Source organism: Coenobita brevimanus, chromosome 71 (assembly GCF_032717465.1).
Source record: "Coenobita brevimanus isolate Jiangsu-jjx chromosome 71, ASM3271746v2, whole genome shotgun sequence".
Classification (NCBI taxonomy): domain Eukaryota; kingdom Metazoa; phylum Arthropoda; class Malacostraca; order Decapoda; family Coenobitidae; genus Coenobita; species Coenobita brevimanus.
This window is the reverse complement of record NC_137024.1, coordinates 58,381,317-58,400,989: the sequence shown is the minus strand read 5'-3', so window position 1 is coordinate 58,400,989 and position 19,673 is coordinate 58,381,317. Positions and strand designations below refer to the sequence as shown.

At 40.2% G+C, this 19,673-nt stretch overlaps 2 protein-coding genes across 2 annotated transcripts; one reads left to right on the top strand and one right to left on the bottom strand.

Annotated features, from left to right (window-relative positions):
- The first annotated feature begins 3,513 nt into the window (after positions 1-3,513).
- Positions 3,514-4,665, top strand: LOC145406800 (diphthine methyltransferase). The gene has a single exon (XM_080277896.1). The coding sequence runs from the start codon at positions 3,514-3,516 to the stop codon at positions 4,663-4,665; it is 1,152 nt and encodes a 383-aa protein (XP_080134022.1).
- A 3,757-nt stretch (positions 4,666-8,422) lies between these two features.
- Positions 8,423-19,359, bottom strand: LOC145406799 (G2/mitotic-specific cyclin-B3-like). Its single transcript, XM_080277895.1, has 11 exons — positions 19,291-19,359; positions 18,086-18,093; positions 17,625-17,841; positions 16,103-16,581; positions 15,452-15,599; positions 14,998-15,090; positions 13,691-13,828; positions 13,086-13,241; positions 12,618-12,795; positions 11,706-11,811; positions 8,423-8,519 (listed from the first exon to the last, which is right to left on the bottom strand). Exons 1-11 carry the CDS (start codon positions 19,357-19,359, stop codon positions 8,468-8,470), a joined length of 1,644 nt encoding a protein of 547 aa, XP_080134021.1. The 3' UTR covers positions 8,423-8,467.
- Positions 19,360-19,673: the final 314 nt, after the last annotated feature.

Genomic DNA, 19,673 nt, shown 5'->3' with positions numbered 1-19,673 from the left:
TTCTTCTGAGTAAAGCTAATTTTGCGTATGATTTTTTTAATAAGGCGTTTCGGGTTCGTATGACATTTAAAACGAATGAGCACAGACCCCCTCTTCAACCTCCAGCGTAACACTGAGTGACCGCGTAAAGGCGAACGAGCAGCAGTCGTGAGTCCTCAGAGGAGCCGAGATGGTTGACAAGTTGAAATTTTATTTTGGTTTTTGTACTTCATCGTCTTCGTCTTGCGGCTTTATATTGGTAACAGGAAGGAAACCTGTGATACATGCAATGTACTGAAATAATTTGTAATGTGCGAGAAGTGATACAGACATCATTACTGAACATTTAGGAAATAAATGGTTGAGTGATGAAGAAATCAGCGACTCACCAACATGTGATCCAGGTGGACAGTACTACTGAAATTATAGGAAAAAATGTAATGGAGGAAAAAAGGGAAATAGGTTATTACAGCATTTTTTATACTGGTACAATATTTCACACCATCAAAGAGCAATGGAAAGAGTTGATATACAGTATATTTGCTATACTGTAAAGCTTCAATATGTGCTATGTTTACTTACATCATCTTTCAACGACTTAAAGTTCATCTGCTGGTTTCTTTAAATCTAGGTGGCCGAATATGCGATATGTTCAAATCTCCATTTGGCTTGTCCTATCACTGCAAAACATCTCATCGCATCACAAACATACGGAGGTAGTGATTGTGGTTGGGCAGCGTGTCTTGCAGGCCTACTGATAGGACATGTGACGGCTTATACTAGTGATGTTTTCATAGATAGTTGTGATAAAATATATTAGACTGCTAACTCATTTCCTTTGCTGCTGTTTGAAGGTAAGGGTTGTGTACTAATCCCGTGCTTACATTTGTCTCCTTACATCAACTTTTTCTGAAATCCCTCCCTGGAGGGTATGGTCAAAATTGGTCATGACAAGTTCTAGGGCTCCTCTGTTGATACACATTTCTTATGTTGTGTATCTACCCAGAATGAGTATTATTGTCGTGGATTAAGTAGTACCGGTAAGAACATGAAGTCAGGTTGAACTAAGCTCTAAAGGTGGTGATTAAATAATATTTGTTTGAAAAATAAAGCCAACTACTGTATATTATGATAATTATCATATATATATATATATATATATATATATATATATATATATATATATATATATATACTGTATATTGCCAGACGCCATAATCCTGTAAGGTAGGTATTATTTTACAAGTGGACAATATGCAGTTTTGGAATTTTAGCACCATTATCGTATAGTATAGCCCCTAAGGATCACAAATAACCCCCATTACCCCATTCGGAAATTGATTATTACTCCCCCAAGATAGGTTAGGTATGTTGGGTTTGGTTTGGTTAGTTTTATTGTGTTCGGTGAGGGGCATTTCTGACAAAAATGAAGGTCAGAAACATTCAAATCGCATCAAAAACTGCCAGAAAAATATATTGCACTACCTGGGGGGTGTATTGTCCACTTGTAAAAATTTACCATCCCATAAGGGGTGGCCATTTGACTTTGAGTTATTTGTTTTATGGGGAGGGGCACTAACCCTCCACCAACCCACTTGTTGACACATAGGGAACACGTATGGCTTGGTTATATGGTTACCACCCAGCATTGTAAATGGTTTCTTGGCTTACAGGAAACCGTTTGGCTTGTCAGTGTAAAGCCACCTGTAAAGGAAGGAAAAACAATAAGTGACAGGAAAGGTGGGAGAAATAGGAAAAGAGGAGAGCAGGCACAGAAAAAGAATGATAAAGGCTAAGGAAGAAGTTGGCAGCACCACTACAAGATTTTATCGGGCTTTTGTATTGAAAGTTTAGGAAGGTAAACATACACTTCATTTGAAGTAGTAGAAGCACCATACCAAATGAGTTCTTCCTGATGGTCAGTTATATTTTTCTGATTTCTGGGATGGTAAATAAACGTTTGTTGTTAAATCTGTTTCCCTGTTGTTTTTAGCTATGTTCTGCAGTGATAGCTCGTTTGATTTGTCATCATGATGGCGGGAGGGACTGTACTAAATGTTAAATTAAACCAGATGCAACCTAGCTTAACTGTACCTAATAATTTCATTTAACCTAACCTAACCTCCAGTTGGGAAATTGGGAAAGGAAATCCATTATTGAATATGTTAAGATTCTTCCATTATCCCAGAAACAAATAATCATCACTATGGCTTAAGGAACGTATTGATAATAATGGGGGAAATTTTTCAGCTGGGAAAGGTAATTTACCACCCTAAAAATAGTCAGAAAAATGCAGAAAAGAAACTGAAGGAATATGAAATGATTTGTTAACGTCTTTCTTCTGCTCCAAGTAAAGTGTACATTTACCGCTGGGAAATTGCCGTCATTGCTTGAGCATGACTAAACTGCCCCCCACCCCCTTTTTGATACTTTCTGTCTCCAGACTATGTAGCTTTAGAAAGGATGTCTCATAATGAATGGGTTAATAATACAGCTGTTGGTAAGACTTTGGCATTACTTATTCCCTAAAGCAGTCTGTGTTGCTGTCTGGGATTTATCATCCCAGTCCCCACAAAGTATTCTCATCTACTGGCAGCACTATGCTATCCATATATAATGTTTCATCTCTGCTTCAGTTTTTGGCTAGACCTAGTCCATTTTTATCATTAAAGAATTTCCTGTCTTTCTGAAACATGGACCCATGGTCACATACTGTATTTCATTTGGTCTCTGTATTGCTGTAAATTCCATAGGAACATAACTATGAAGACCGCTCAATGTAAGGTAAATCCTGTAAAGGTAAAAGGATGAGAAAAAAAAGCCTAACTGGAAGCATTGTAGCTACACAATCTCAGCAGTGCTGACCCTCCAGAACAAGGCTACAGTTCACGGGAGTCATGGGTACTTGTTTATGTGTTTCCATATCCTTAAATGCAGCCTGCAACTTCATACTGTACATGTTTTCTTTTTAACATGAAAAAAATGGCTATATTCATCAGTAGAAACCAGTCTTACCTATTTCTTAAACCCACAGTATCATTCTAACAAAATTCCTGCAGATGGGATGGATGGCATTCAGCAATAGGAAAAGGAACATTCAGATCAGCAGTGCCAAGCAGAATGGGACGTTTATTCAGTCATAATTCAGACCTTCAATTTTTTTTTTGTAGTCCATTTGCCTGACATATTACTCCTGCAATATGTGCAGTATATAGAAACATCTTTATACTTACTTTCATCCATCTATATTTCTTGTTTCCTAAAATTCCATGCCCTTTTTTTTTTCTTTTTTTTTTTTTTTTTTCCAAAATACATTCAGGTAATCTCAAACCATGTACTGTACTTAGTCATTCACACCTCCAACCCTTACTCTGACTCACCAATCTCCTCTTTATCCTGTTTAAGAATGATCATAGACTGCAGGAAAGACATCTTCAGACTACAGCCCAATGGGTTCATGTCCAAATGAGGCAGGGGCCACAGGCAGTGTGTCTTCGTAAGTTGTTTCACCCATTCAATCCCATTCCAGGTACGATGGCGTGTGAAGTACGACAGCTATTCTCTTGGGACACAGAGTACAGTGCTGATTCTTCTGAGTTTTGTCCTGTTGCCCCATACCACAACTACCTTGCAGTGGGTACATACCAGCTGGCTGATCTAGAACAGTCACCTCCAACCTGTCATTCCAGCAGTCAGGGCAATATTGATTCTGAAGAATTTACAGTAAGACTCAATGAGATACCTGAACAGGATCCAGAAGTGGAAAATAACAAGAGGATTGATGTTCCGAAGAGGAGACTGGGACGGTTATACTTGCATCAAGTGACAATAGATAGGGAACTGGTACTGATTCAAAGGCTGGACATGCCAGCAATCCTGGATATGAAATGGTGTCCACACGAAGTACAAGGTCATCCACTTCTGGCTGTGGCTAATGCGGCAGGTCAGGTTCTGCTATATACATTAAAGGCTGATGCTGGGGAGGCAGCATTAAAGTTTTTTTGTAGTTATAAGATAGGTATTGAAACATTAGCTTTGTCACTTGACTGGTCAACTTCTAGAATTCAGAATGAAAACCCATTACTAACAGTTAGTGACTCAAAGGGTAAAATAAACCTATTACAGCTTACTAAACAAGAAGTAATTTTACAGCAGAGTTTTTTAGCTCACGAGTTTGAAGCCTGGATCACTGCTTTTGATTACTGGAACCCAGACATATTGTATTCAGGTGGTGATGATTGTAAGTTTAGAAAGTTTGATGTGAGGGTGGATCCAGCCAGCCCAGTCCTCACCAGCCGGGCACATAATGCAGGAGTTACCAGCATCCACAGCAACAAGCACAAAGAATTTATGATTGCCAGTGGCAGCTATGATGAGACTGTCAATCTCTGGGATACTAGAAAACTGAAAAATCCTGTATTCTCACAGTCCCTTGGTGGTGGTGTGTGGCGATTGAAGTTTGAGCCACATGATGGAAATCTGCTTTTGGCAGCCTGCATGCACAATGGCTTTCATGTAGTTGACACTACAGATGATATGGAAGTTGTGACATCCTTTATGAGACATCAGAGTCTGGCATATGGGGCTGATTGGTGCTGGAGTAAAGACTTTTTTAAGACTGTGGCCTCTGTTTCCTTTTATGATCATTTACTCTGTCTCTGGGAGTTTACAAATTCAGCAAAATGAAGAATAACATGATTTGACTTATTTATATATGATATGATATATGGAAGAATTATAAAGTAAGAGAGATATCAGAAGTCCAAGTGAGCGACAAACAGGGTAGCTTTAGGAGTGGCACAGAGTGTTTGGATCAAATATTTGCAGCAAGACAGATAATGGAAAGGGTGTATGAGAGGGACCATGGGGTGTTTATCGCATTTATGGATCTGGAAAAAGCATGCGACAAGTGGACAGAAAGGGATTGTGGAGGGTTTTGTGCACGTTTGAAGTGGATGGTGTGCTGCTTGGTGCCGTGAAGTTTTTATGATGGTGGTGAGGCATGTGTAAGGGTAAATGGGGATCTAAGTGATTGGTTCACGATCAGTGTGGACATGCGACAAGGTTGTGTGATGTCCCCATGGTTGTTCAATATATATACATGGATGGGTTGATGAAAGAAGTAAAAACATGAGTAATGGAGAGAGGGATGGCGTTAGTAATGAATGGTGGTGGATGGAATATCTCAAATTTGTTGTATGCTGATGATGCAGGGCTACTTGCAAATACCGGACAAGAGCTTGGTAGACTAGTGCAGAGTTTTGTAGATGTTGGTGAGCGTCGTTGAGAGTAAATGTAGAAAAGAGTAAAGTGATAGTTATTGATAGAGGTGACTCCTAGTGTGATGTTGCAGTGAATGGAGAGAGACTGGAAATGGTGAGAATTAAAATACCTGGGTACAGTGACAGAAAAGAGAGGAAAATGTGGAAAGCAGAGTAACACTGGGAGGGAAAGGAGCTTGTGCTTTGAAGGCCTTGAAAAGAAACGGAAGCTTGAGTGTTGCAGCCGCGCAAGGCTTACATGAAGGAGTAATGGTGCCAACTCAGACATACAGATGTGAGACAACTATGGTGTGACATGAAAATGAAGGGTTGAGAGTGGGAGCAGTGGAAATGGGACTGCTGAGGAATGTGTGTGGAGTACGGAGAGTGGATAGGATATGGAATGGTGCAACTTGTGAAAGACGCAGAGTGAGGAAGTCTGTGGACACCAGAATCGAAGAGAGTGTGCTGAGATGGTTTGGTTATGTGGAGAGAATGGATGATGGTAGTGGTGAAAAAGGTATATCTGAGTGAAACTGAAGGAGGGAGGAGGTGAGGTGGGCCAGAAGGAAGGTGGAGAGATATGGTGGATGAGTGTACTGTATAAGGAAGAGAGGTATGGAAGTTGGTGAGGTTGGACTGACAAGAGACCGAGCTGACTGGATGAATTTTGTACAGAGGAGTACATAACCAGGGATTTGGCATCCCTTTTTAACATGACAGCATTTGGACTATCAGATAGGTAATGTGAATCTACAGAACATGGTGAAATTTTTTTGGTCTATATGGTGGAGCCAGGATTCTGTGGGCTTGAATGATGAGTGAATGGAAGTGTGGCCCACTGAACTGGGCAAACTTAGGCTGTCTGGGCATTGCTACTCCTCACCCTGCCCCAGGGTGGGAAAGGAGGTCCAGATGATGATGATGATGATATATCCTTTCAACTCTATGTACTCACAAACTTTCATTTTCTTGAGGACTAAGGAGGATTCCCAACCCTTCTTTGGTTTCCTACCTAAGGATGGAGAGAGGTAGGGTCCAGGAAGCAGGGAAAAACATCAAGCAGGGGGAACTGTCAACAACATGCACAAATGTGCCTGTCAATTACCATTTAAACTCCTGGAATCCTGACTCAAGGCATAACCAGCCACATTTGTATGCTTGATATTTCCTGTCAACTAGGATGAAGCTGATTATTATCACATCACAGAATGTGGGTATATAAAACACACTGGACATCTTGTCTTTTACTGTGTCTAAGCTAACATGTCTCACATACACAACACGCTCAGAAAAATCATGCATACTTTCAGGAAGTACATAAGATTAACATCAAATTTGACATTCAGTAGCTAAAATTGTGTACCTACATTAAAATCTAAATATTAAGTATAATCTGTTATATGTACAGTAACTATAGCATTCAGTCCGACACTCAGCTGACAGTAGAATGTACCAAATTCATTGGTACGTAAAACAATAAAAGACTAAAAGGAGACAACATATAAAACATGCTTGACCCACACACCACTCACCAGAGTTGTATTCTTAATGGCATACCTGGCTTTTCAGTGCCTCTTCCATACTGATTATTTAGCATATTACACATAAATTTATCAGTTCAAATGCTGCTAAGCTTTCTCTAGAGGACTCTTCATTTTATGGTTGGCCATGGAGCAAATGATCTTTTCTAAGGACTGATGGCTAAACTGAGTGCCAAAACCAGATAGTTTCTCCCAAAAAGTTGGTACAAGTTGCTGGGAAAAAAGAAATCTAATGCAATTAATAAAATATGCAACAATCTGAGAATCTCTGAACACTCAATTTAGTTGCGGCAGAGTTTCCTGCCAATGGGTGACTGTGTGACTAATTAAAAAGTTAGCAGCCATACATCACTCTTGGGAGTACTTCCCAGGCTCAATACACCACTCATGGTATTACTTCCTTGGCTCAATGGCGGCCAACTGTCTAGCATTCTCTTCTATGTTATTTTTATAGTCTTAATACTGATATAGCCTCCATCAGTAATGGACAAGAGAATACAGAGGTGCAACATACATGAATAACTGCAATGGAAGAGGCATTATGAGACATCCTAAAATTACCTGGAATAAGATGCCTGTCTTGATTGCTTAGGAACACTCCCTAGCACCTCTTCTTACTAATAATCAATGCAAAAGATATCAAGGTGTAATATGCATAACAATTCCTCGGGTGACAAGAATACAACCATGTGCATGTATCATATGCTAAAACACAAGTACTGTATAATAAAAGATGTGCTTATAAAAATATGACTAACAAATCTGTCTACCTTTAAGTGGTGTAGAAGGGTGCACTTTTGTTTACACTCTTCTTGTCCAAAACTTTAAACAGTATTGAGAAGACCCAGGCATCACTTGACCTCACTTCAACAGTCCATATTCTAGGTAGCAATGGAGACTGTAACATCTCCTCAGCAATGTGTTTGTGTATTTTAGACTTTAATACCAATGCTGTTCATATCAATGACGTACAAGTGGTTATTAAGGTGTACTTGGCAAAATGAGTTGCCAAGCATGAGGGTGCTATGAAATCTAAGACATTCAGAATATGACCCAGTGCATACCAAGATGTGTGTGTCACAATTTGAGGGTTAATCTATAATCATAATATTTGGTGCAGGATGGAGGTAAAAATATCTTAACCAAATGCCCTTGTATTCTGAACCATGGCAGAGAAAGCCAGACTAGAACTAAATATTGGGATCTCATTTTCAGTTTAGCTCCTGCAACTTGTCATGGGCTGCATTAAATAGATGGCTAAGGTTTGAAAAGGTCACAATGGTGTTTTCAGTGGCATACTCCATAACACTTCCATTCTTTGGGTGCCTAATTGTGTCCAAATGTTTCTGCACTGCCTTTCTTTGGATGATTATTGATCTAAATGAAAAATATTATAAACCTTACCGCATCAGTCACAACAACTTTGTATGATGATGGCATTTCACACCCCATGCCACTAGTCTCACATGGTCACCTAAAACTGCTATCAGGAGAATAAAATTTGGTTAATATATAAGTACACAGCACCCCACAGTCACCTGTATCTCAAGACTTTAGCCAAGTTCCCCAATTGCTTGAACTGCGTAAGGTCAGACTCCATTTATCCTCCTTCCCACAGGCATTGTCATCACTATAAATATTTTGTACAGAACTCATCCCTTCTCTCCATTCAGTGGCTTCTGCTTACAGATTCAGCTCCTCTGGTATGGGTATCTTGGCCACCTCAAAGAAGACACTGGAAAACAAATCTTTGGTTAACAATACATTAACAAGTACATAGTGGTATAACTAGAGATTTCATAACACCTCTTTCTTAGCAGTATATTCTGCACACACCTCGATGTCCTTTTCTTTGTTATTAAAAAAACAATGTTGATACAAAAACGCATTTAACATTTATAAAGGCTCCAGTACATTTCCATGTGTCAGTCTTGGTCACCTAAATGCGGCTCTCCACACTGCTTGATCTCTGGCAGCCTTCCCATTCAGTCTCTTATCCCTGAAATCACACTCTATGACCTAATCCCAGGTCTTACCGGTCTGCCTCTCACAACCCTACCCCCGACGTTCACACTTCTCACCTTCCACACACAATGGACTGGTACAAATTCCTCCCCATCATCTGAACCTCCTTTCCCACCCTAGGGCAGGGTGAGGAGTAGCAATGTCCAGACAGCCCAAATTGCCCAATCCAATGGGCCACACTTCCATTCGCTCACCATTCAAGCCCCTGGAATCCTGGCTCTATCTGATACACCAAAAACACTCATCACATTCTGTAGCTTGACATAAACGTACCCAATAAGAGTCAATCCAGATGCTGTCGTGTTAAAAATCCCTGATCATGTGCTTTTCCTCACAATATTCATCCAGACAGCTCGATCTCTTGTCAGTCCCTTAGCATCATCGACTTCCAAACCACTCTTCCTCACACACTCATATACCATATCCCGTATCGTGTACAAGTTACATAAAATAATAAAATGGTCACTTGTAATCATCGGAATTATTTATTTTTCTCTCTGACTGAATATTTATGAAAAAAAATGTCAATCAAAGCTGGAGATTACTGTACCTCACGCAAAACATGCACCCTCGCTGTGACATCACAAACCATACCAGGCCACAGCTGACCATCATTCACAACAATGTCTGGGAATCATACATCAGTACAGGTAAGATTTTTGTGATATTCAGCTGTTATTATCATGATAGGTATGTAAAACTTTGTGTGATAGCTCTTGTAATGGTGAAGTAGATATGTTTGTGATTTAGTGGAGTTTCGTTGGTTTTGAGAGACTAGCAGTGACAGTGAACCTTGTGACAACCAGGTACCTGTAGGACAACGCGGTAACATAGATTCAATTTGATAAAGTCGTAATGAAGTGATTTAGGAAATGAATCAGTATAAGAACTGCTACGTCCTGACTCCAGGGGCATATAGCCCTTAAACTGGGCAGTAACACAGAGGGATGATGTTACAAAGACTGAAATATTTCAATGTTTTTTTCCTCTCAGATAGGCCTGACCATGGACAGCTAGACCTCCGTGGATATTTGGTTATCTGATTTCTTGGTCTTATGTATTGATGTTTGAACATCTTTCTAGTAACAGCCAGTCTGACCTGGAGAATAAAATTTTCACATCCTTACCAATGGCTTAAGCCAAAGCTAGAGTTGGTTTTGCTTGACAGGTGTCTGTTAGGTTTGGTTAAGCTGTATATGTTAGGCTAAATAAGTTTTATCACCATATAGATTCATACACACCTAATTATCTGAAATGCAGTCAAAAATTTGTTTAATTTGACTGTTTATTAAAATTCAGGATTCAGAGCAAAAGTCTGCTAAGTTAGAAGTGTTTCACCTCTAGCTTGATAACTCGCCTTGCTGTAAATATTGATTTACAATGCAAATACATTTATTCGTGCTTTAAACCAATATGTATGCAAAATGGAAGTGTCTCAATGCATGTTGATGATCTGAAGGGTAAATATCAGCCAACTTAGCATGTTTTAGCTCTGAAACCTGATTTTTTATTAACAGTCATATTAGGCACAAATTTCTGACCAGATATCAGTGTGCATGAATCTACATGGTGCTAAAAATAACAATATTTTCCATTTAAAAGTGCCAACTGGTTTGGTCATAGGGAGAGAATGGATGACAATACAGTAGAATGGTGAAAAAGGTATATCTGAGTGAATTTGAAGGAGGGAGGAGGTGAGGTAGGCCAAAATGGTAAAGGGATATGGTGGATGAGTGCATAAGGAAGAGATGTATGGAAGTTAGTAAGGCTAAAGGACTGACGAGACCGAGCTGGCTGGATGAATTTTGTGCGGAGAAGTGCATAACCAGGGATTTGGCACCCCTTTTAAACATGACAGCGTTCGGACTGGCTCTATCAGATAGATACATGCAAAGCTATAGAACATGGTGAAATTTGGAGGGCCTATCTAATGATGCCAGGATCTCACGGGCTTGAAAGAGGAGTGAATGGAAGTGTGGCCCATTGAACTGGGCAAACTTTGGCTGTCTGGATGTTGGTACTCCTCACTCTGCCTAGGGTGGGAAAGGTGGTCCAGATGATGATGATTCTACTTGTGTTCTTGCACAGTGGAACAAAGTACAAATGATGGTCCAGATGATGATGATTCTACTTGTGTTCTTGCACAGTGGAACAAAGTACAAATGATGGTTATTTGCTGACTTGACCATGATAAAGTAAAGCTTGGCTAAGCTGCAGAACCACAAGCAAACAACTTAGCTGGGGATCACGATCTGGTTTTGTCTCGGGCTTGGCGGGTTTATGGTGTCATGGCCACTCAAGGCTCATGCTGCCATCATCCTCTTTTTTTGTGCAACTTTGAAGGTTTATATCTCCAAATTTTTACTTTGGTTTGTCAAATTAACCATATCATAGAATAATTTAGCACCTTCATTGTCCAAATAAATTGTTAAAAAAAAAAAAAAAAGTCTTCATCCTCCACCCTCTCAACATGCCCAAACCACCTCAGTCTACCCCTCCCCATAACAACACTGTTACATGACTTTTTTTTTTTTTTTTCCCATATTAACAGGTACCATAAATAAGATATAAGGGGATACTGAGGTATAATGTGCTATGAACCCTATCCCACTTAGAATCTAATACAGCACAGTATATGTTTCAGTTTCGTGTTGACTGAAATGTTCTCAATGGGTGTTTTAACCCCTAATTGTTCCCACTGTTTGTTGGAGCAAACTATCAGGCTGTGAAGCACTTGTTCCGGCATCGATGCATATATATTTGATTTTGAGCAAAGTGAAGCACAGTCCAGAAATGGCACTCATTTGAGCAAGTGCTGAGCTGCATGATAGGACTATGAAGTGCTTGTATGGCTCTACAGTTCATGAGTGTAAAGAGAAAGGAACATTTGGGTTACCTGTGGGAGTATTTGCTGCGGATGGTCTTCAGGTGGTCCTTGGGGGGCTGGGTGATCATCCTGTGCAGTAGGTGAGTCAGGTGGTACAGGTCCTCCACACTGTAACCTAAACAATAACAAATCTTGAAAGGATATGCACATGTATTAAACAGAAGTTTGCTACATAAAAACAAGTTTCAATTTCCAAGCAAAAACTCTTACTGTCAGACATATAGTAGTGTTTAATAAACAGCAATTACTGGTCTATCCATCATCCACTCCTATGTTGCCCTACGAGAAGCGTAGAAGCCTGAGGTTAGGTAAGTTGGTCCTAACATTTAAGATGAGAGCGACAAGCCTCACTCATCCCTGTGTGGCATTACGTGAGCAATAAACCCCAACGATACAAACCTGCTCTGGCTCAATCTGACTGTAACATCTGAATTGCCCACTAAACCACCAGGACCCATAATTTGGTTATATGGTTACCACCCAGCAATGTAAATGGTTTCTCAGTGTAAAGTCACCCATAGGCAGAAGGATGAGGAAAGAATGAAGGTACTGTAATTATTAATAAAGGGTTATCATAAGATGAATAAAAACATCTGGTGGCAGCAAGTTTGTAATGGGAAAATGTCAGTAGACTGAAGTGAGTAAGAACTTGAGGCAACAAAAATAATCTGCTACGGTAATGGTTCAGAGATCAAGATCGTTGTGGCCCCAGGATCATCTGGATGTAAACCTTGTAGACCGCACGATGGAGCTGCCCTTTTTCCTGTAGTCCTTTTTAGGGGATGGGAAGGAGTGAGGGACAAATAATATAGGTAACGGGGCTGCAGATCTATTGAGTTTACTGGTGTCACCACATGAAGGCATCCCTCTCCAGCACCAGAACCTACAGCAGAGAAATGCAACAGTTAATAACCAGCACACCTGAGTAATATTCTAGTGTGAGTGTCCATGGTTGCTGCTCCTTCTTGATAATGCGGGCCAGGAAGAGGGCAGCAGCAGCCAGGGCCGAGTCTGAGGAGTCTATAAGCTCGTAGTCCATCAGGCTCATCTCAAGGATATACCGGGTCAGCGTCAGGTCCTCCATTGACACACTGGCACACTGGAACACCAATGGACATGATCATAAAATAAAAAACTAAACATTCATTTCCACATTACTTCCCATCAATGGGTGCAGGCTGTGGCAGCAATAACTTGTCGTATGTGTGTGTGTGTGTGTGTGTGTGTGTGTGTGTAAAAACACTCCAAAATGTTTTTTTTTTTTCTTTGCTTCGAAGTAACCTTATAGTCTCAAGCCACTTCACATGAAGAAAAGGTGTTAATTCGCCAAATTAATAACAAAGTAACTTTAACAGAGGCTGAGTATCCACATGCATACTGGCCACTGACCCTGGCATATCTCCTCAGGAACCTGTATGAGAGAGGGATGCCCAAATCGAAGTCGATAGCCTTGAGAATCTTCATCTCCATGGCCAGCAGCTCCTTCCGTCGGTAGGCATCATCACAGATGTATAGGAAATCGTCAGCATAGGGTGGGGTCCGTTCCTGATGGGGAATGAAGTTTGATTATAGGGGGGGGGGACATTTAATTCCACTATCATCCCAACTCTTTTCCATGAAAGGATGAGGAGCCAATGAAGTGGGAAACGCACACTTACCTTTCACTCCCCCACAATCTAGGCTTTAACTCAGGCCTAACCAGCTGTACATTTTTTTTTTTTCTTTATTGATGCCTTTTACATACACATGCTAGACAGAGGTAGAGCCAGGATTCTGAAGGTGAACAATCTCACAACAAAAGATCACAACCATCTCAGTAGTAGGCAATCAGATAAAGATTCCAAATACCGTACCATCGTAATCCTTTCACGAAAAGCACCTAAAGACTTCACTTACAGGCACCCGGCTCCTTTAAAGTGGGTAATCTAGTTTCTAGATGCTGTCCTATTTACAGAACGAACAAAATGAGGAATATACAGTAGGCATATACTCACATCAAACTTGCATGCAATGAAGAGCGAAGTCGAGCCAATGAGCTGAAGAACATCTCTCTTTATCAGCACTTTGGACAGGTAGAAATCAACAATTTTTACACCCAGGTAAAGAGTCTCATGGTTCAGTTCAAATGTCTCCTGTAAAACAACATTTATCATTAACAGTGACAGAAGACCTGATAAAAAAATTCACTAATACCTTTTTTATATCTACCATTAAAATGTACTGCTGCAACAGCATCATTCATTACAATAAACATGACTTCGTTGTATTACCTAAATTGAGTTTTTGCTGCAGCTAAAGGCAGCGTCACACTGGGCTAAAAGTGGTTAACATGTGAGCAGCTTTTGTGAGCAGTTAGCCAGAATGACCCAAGGTGGGCGAGATTTTGCCTGTGAGGTGAAATGGATATTATTTTTATGCACACAGCTTGTTGGTTTGATTAAAACTCAAATGAGCCTAATATTAATTTTGTAACAGATGAGAATATATTCTGTTATTGCAGAAGGAAGCTGTAACTTAAATTATTAAGTAAATATAATTTAATTATTGTGGTTTTTATACATTTATATTTTTCTTCTTGTGCCATGAAATCAGTATTCAGACACTCTAGTGACCTGCCGCGAAGGTTGTCTGTTTTGTTTCCAAACAACAAGTGGAAAGCAGATTTTGACCAGTATTCGATAAAGATCCTGCAACGAGGAAACTCTAGTAGACTGCCTTGTGGCTCTGGACTTGCTGCTGGCAAAAGCAGATTCATACATGGACATGGTGCTTTGTTTACAAATGACCGCAAGGCATCATAGGAGATGACACTGCTAACCGTTTCGGCTCGCAAAAACACAAGCCTGCGACAACTTGACTTTGCTAGCCATTTTGGCTCCCAAAAGCTGCTAGCTTGATAGCCACTTTTGGCCAAGTGTGACACTGCCTTACATCTGATGAGTACGTAATTCAGCAAAAAGCAATATACAATGTCAACTTCTTTTTAAAATGCTTTGTACATGCTTCATTTTGCCAGCCTTGTCTACCTTACGATGGAGAACCAAGCTACTATTTTGAACAGCATTTATATTCAATCTCTTAGCTCTGTGGTTATACTGTGGAACATCATCCTTTCTACCTAGGTGTACCTATTGGTGTTTACCCTCCATATTAGCACTCAAGATATTTTCATCCTCAATTCTCTTCACACAATAAAATAATTTCTCTTGTATCGGACTACTTCATGTGATGTAGGCAATAATAGAGAAAACACAGTGTACATTACAATCACCAAATAAACAAGGCAGCATAATGCACTAACCTGCACCTCTACCATCCAATCCACAAGTATGGCTCTCATGCTGCGCGATACATCAGTTTGCCGGTCCATGTACTTCTCAATAGGGAATTTTGCCTGCAAATTCAACACACAATGTTACTGAGGTCAGAACAACAAGAGTGTGAAACAGAAAAAAGATTTCCATAAAACTTCTATTAAGGTAAGTGAACAGTATCAAATCTATCCTTTAATTCATGCATATGTGACTTGAAAATTTCATCTTCCAGAAGTGTCCGAAACGGCAAATTGTACTTTTATTTACTCATTTTTTTACATCTATTTTATTAATATTGTGTTTCAGCAGTATGACCTTCCGTCCCAGCACGAAAAGCCTGAGCGCGAGACCCTCCCTGGGCGGCAACAAGGTGTGTAAAATCAACACTATTGTACCAACTAGATACATCCCAATTCAAAAGAATTTAATATCACTACCTACCTCTCTGTTCTTGTAGTATGCAAAGATATCACTGGCATAGTGGGAAACAGAAAAAGGGTCATCCTCCTTCTCCTTGTCATAGTCCTCCACTCCCTCTGGCACCACAGGCAGTAAATTCTTCACCACTGTCTTTCTTGCCACCACAGGGCTGAGGAATGGCCACAACATACCTTTTCTTAAGACTTCATTATAAGTTCCCCTCTTCTTTTTTTCTTCCTGTAAGTCTCAATAACTTTCAAAGAAAAACTGCCTATGAATCTCATCCCACCCTATGAAACTACAGTATTTGTATAATTCATTAATTTCCCAGTTTATAGTGGCATCTAAAGTTCCACCCTTACCTATGAAACTAACTGGCTGGATTCCCCCAGTTTACAGCACTGGTGGCAGTAATGTGTAAAAAGTTGCAATATTTCACAATACATCCCTTACTTGTGAAGCTTGTCAAGCTTCTGTGTCCCTGATAATGTTTCTCTACACTACTACTTTCTATCATCATCCAATCCTTTACTACCAGTATTCATTTAGGAGCAGAGACCCCAGAGCTTGGCTACTTATTCAGGATATTCAAGGCAAGTGACCAGATGCTTTTATCTGAGTGGTGAGAGTACCTGTTCAGTATGCAACAGACCACTATGCGATTAGCCGTACCTTCCTTCCGAGGCCGTCACATACACTGTCGAGTCATCAAAGTCTGTCTTGCTGGGCTCCTGCACCACCACCAGGCCCTGCGAGCTAGGCAGCGAATCACAGTAGGACACATCGCACTCTGGGTCAGCGAGAGGGGCCTGTGGGGGTGCGTCACTCTTGAGCCGAACGGTGGCCAGCTTTGAGGGTTCATCTTTCTTGGAAAGGTTAGCCTGCGACTGTGATTCTTCTTTATTCGAGTGGAGGGACTGCGACTGTGGTTCTTCTTGGACAGATTGGAGGGACAAGGATTTTGCTTTATCCTTAGCTGTGCTGAGTGCTTGGGACTTCAGAGGTTCTTCATTCGTGTGACGAAGTGACAGGGGCAACACCGGTTCCTTGGAGGGTCGTGCAGCCTTCACCAGTGTCCGTGTGGAGGAATTAGGCAAAAGTTTCCCCTTCTGCTGCACACCTTTCTTACCCTCGGCTAATTTCTCCAATGCCTAAAACATGAAACCTTTAATAAGCAGTGGCATATCTTGGGAAGAGAGAAAACGAATGGAAAAGTGAAAGGAATATGGAGAGCAATCTATGATGAAACAGAAGGGGAAAGAGGAGAAAATATGAGGTGGAGGAGATCCAGATCCTTTTCATTTTTTATCTGCCAATTGCTTTCCTGCAAAAACTACATATTGAAAGAAAAACAACATTAAACTTCCTACCCAGTAACTATTAAATTCGCCCTACTGATTAAACTTCAGGGTTGCATCATTATCAATTTTCACAGTAACTTTTAATGGGAGACAATAATAATACTAATACAAGTTGTGGATACCCCTTAACCTCTTTAATCTGATGTATTTCATATTTTATTCCTGCTACCTTCAGATGAAGGCGGCTTTGGGTGGTAATTATACAGCATCCTACCCATTCTACAGAATGTGCAAGTTTCCCTACCGATATCATTCATTCACTGCCAGACGCCATGTATCCCAAATGGGATGGACAAGGGCTTAGAGTTAATTGTTTTACAGGGAGGGGCACTAATCCTCCACCAACCCCACTTGACACGTAGGGTTGCCAACAGCATCTAGTGTTCCCAGGCGGTCACCCATCCAAGTACTAACCAGACCCAACGTTGCTTAACTTCGCTGATCGGATGGGAAGCGGTATACTATTCTCATTTTTGTACTTTGCCTTTTCATTACCTACTCATTATTAAGAAGAGCTTGGTAGCTGTATGAGTGAAGACAAAAGCATATACAAGCAATCATACACGACATAGTTTAAACAACCACTACTTAACCCTCTCATCCCTCTTCCTGAGCCTTACTTCTGTCGTTCCCTTGTCCTACCCATCCATAGTATAGACATTACTACACCTTACCCTTATCAATTTCTCTAACCCTGTCGTAACAATGGCAAACACTACGCGTCCAACCATTAAATAATAAAATAAATAAATACAGTACGTTAATTGTACAGTAACACACACACACACGGATTCACAAGGCTACGTCTGCGAAAGCTAAGATGGAATACATACGTTTGTGATGTCACTAAAGGCGGACCTCTTCTTGACTGCCTTGGCGGCCTTGTCCCCAAACGGTAAGTCCTCGGCTTTACGCTTCTGTCCCGCTCTGTTCCCAGACCGGCCATTGCGTCCGTTCTCGTTGAGCACCTTCAGTTCAGGAACACCCTTGTTGCCGCCCAGGGAGGGTCTCGCGCTCAAGCCTCGCGTACTGGGACGGGAGGTCATACTGCTGAAACACAATATTAATAAAATAGATGTCAAACAAAACAAAAAAAAAGTATATTTGCTGTTTCGGACACCTATGGAAGATGAAAACTTACTTTTCCGACGGTTTTCGTTGATTCAGATGAATCTGACCTTCCTAAAATTTGCCAAACAAAAAATTAACTAACCTAACTTAATACGGAACTTGGTAATGATAAAGAGGAAATTGGAAGTGTAGTCCAAAAGCGTAATAACACCAAAAAGCGAACCAGACCACCTGAAACAAAGACAAGTAAGTTAAATCAGTCTTAAAATGGCACAAGTACATACACGTTCCACCTCAAAGTTGCCATATCCTAAGATAAAATACCTCAAATTGCTATCAGGACATTTAATACTATTATTCAAAATTTAAACGAACACCTTTAAATGCTGAATGTCAGTTATGTAAATCAGCCTACATCCCACATTACAGACTTGCTAGTACATTAATGATATAGCAGAGGTCAGACATGGTATAATCACATGCTTCACATATCGAAAGAAAGAAAAAAAAGGTGAAGAGCATGTTCACACCACGGTTTTAATAATACGACCATGATTGCTAGCCATTATAATCCCAATCTTAAGTCCTCTGCAGGTCCTCATACCACATCAGTAACACAAGCGGTCCTACTAAATAGCAAGTAAAGTTAGATATTAACTAACGACAATATTGCTACTCTATGCACTCTGGAGGAAAAATGAAGGGAAATGTTTTAGTATGGAAACATATATCCTGATTTATTATTAGTACAAAAACGGTCTAATCCACCAATCACTACGATAATCCTACTGATTTTTTTTATAAATCAAATGTGGCAAAAGATGCAATGATGAAACGTGCAAGAGGTCAATGTAAACATCTCGTATTATTTTAGGCCTTCGGCCTAACCACATCAGTTTATTAATTACAGTACATAGGAAATAAGCCTAAACTAGCTTACTGTGACAGAATCCAGTATGTAGAAATACTATAAGACGCAAAGCAGATATTTCACATTCGAGCTGCTTCCACTGTCAACAAACTGATCCTCGTCCATCACTCGCCCCGTATTTATATTAGTATTTCTGGGGTATTCCATCATTAATTATAAACCCTGTATCACGCTAAACTTAAACATACCTTTATGCGTTGATAAGGTCTTCTCAAATGCAGACAAAACGCCTACAAACCCATAATTTTACACAAAATAAAGCTGACCACTGAGCAACACTACAAATGTGGCTACGGTCATTCCTACTACTACACCCATCCTATATTTGTATCAGTATTTTGTTGCACTCTATCATTATTACTAAGATATCTTTCACTCCATCATCGACCCATACCTTTATACGTTGTTCAACCCTTCTTAAATGCAGATAAATTGCCCCCAAAACACAAATTTTACACAAAAACTGGACACATCACTAAACAACACTTCAAATTTACTGAGGATGGAGGACTGGCCGCTGGTTGGTGGAGCCGCGCCGGGCTCAGCCAATCACCGCCCAACGCCATGCCCGCCGTTTGTTTGAGCTGAGCCGGTAGTTCTCTGTCTTCATTTTCCTCGTACATTTAATTCTTTTTGTTACATAAAAGTTTTATGTCTCTTCTTGATGAATTAATACAATTTCATTAAAAATAATTACCTCCAATGTCTACATTCTTCCTCTAATCTCATTTGCAGTCATGATTCATTGGAATAAGAAATCCGTAAAGTTAAAAAAAAAAAAGACTAACAGAAAGTCCGCAAGCATCTTTGCAGTGATGCCATAACTACATGATGCAATGTAGACGAGAGCCTTGAGATACTATTTTCAATACACCTCATT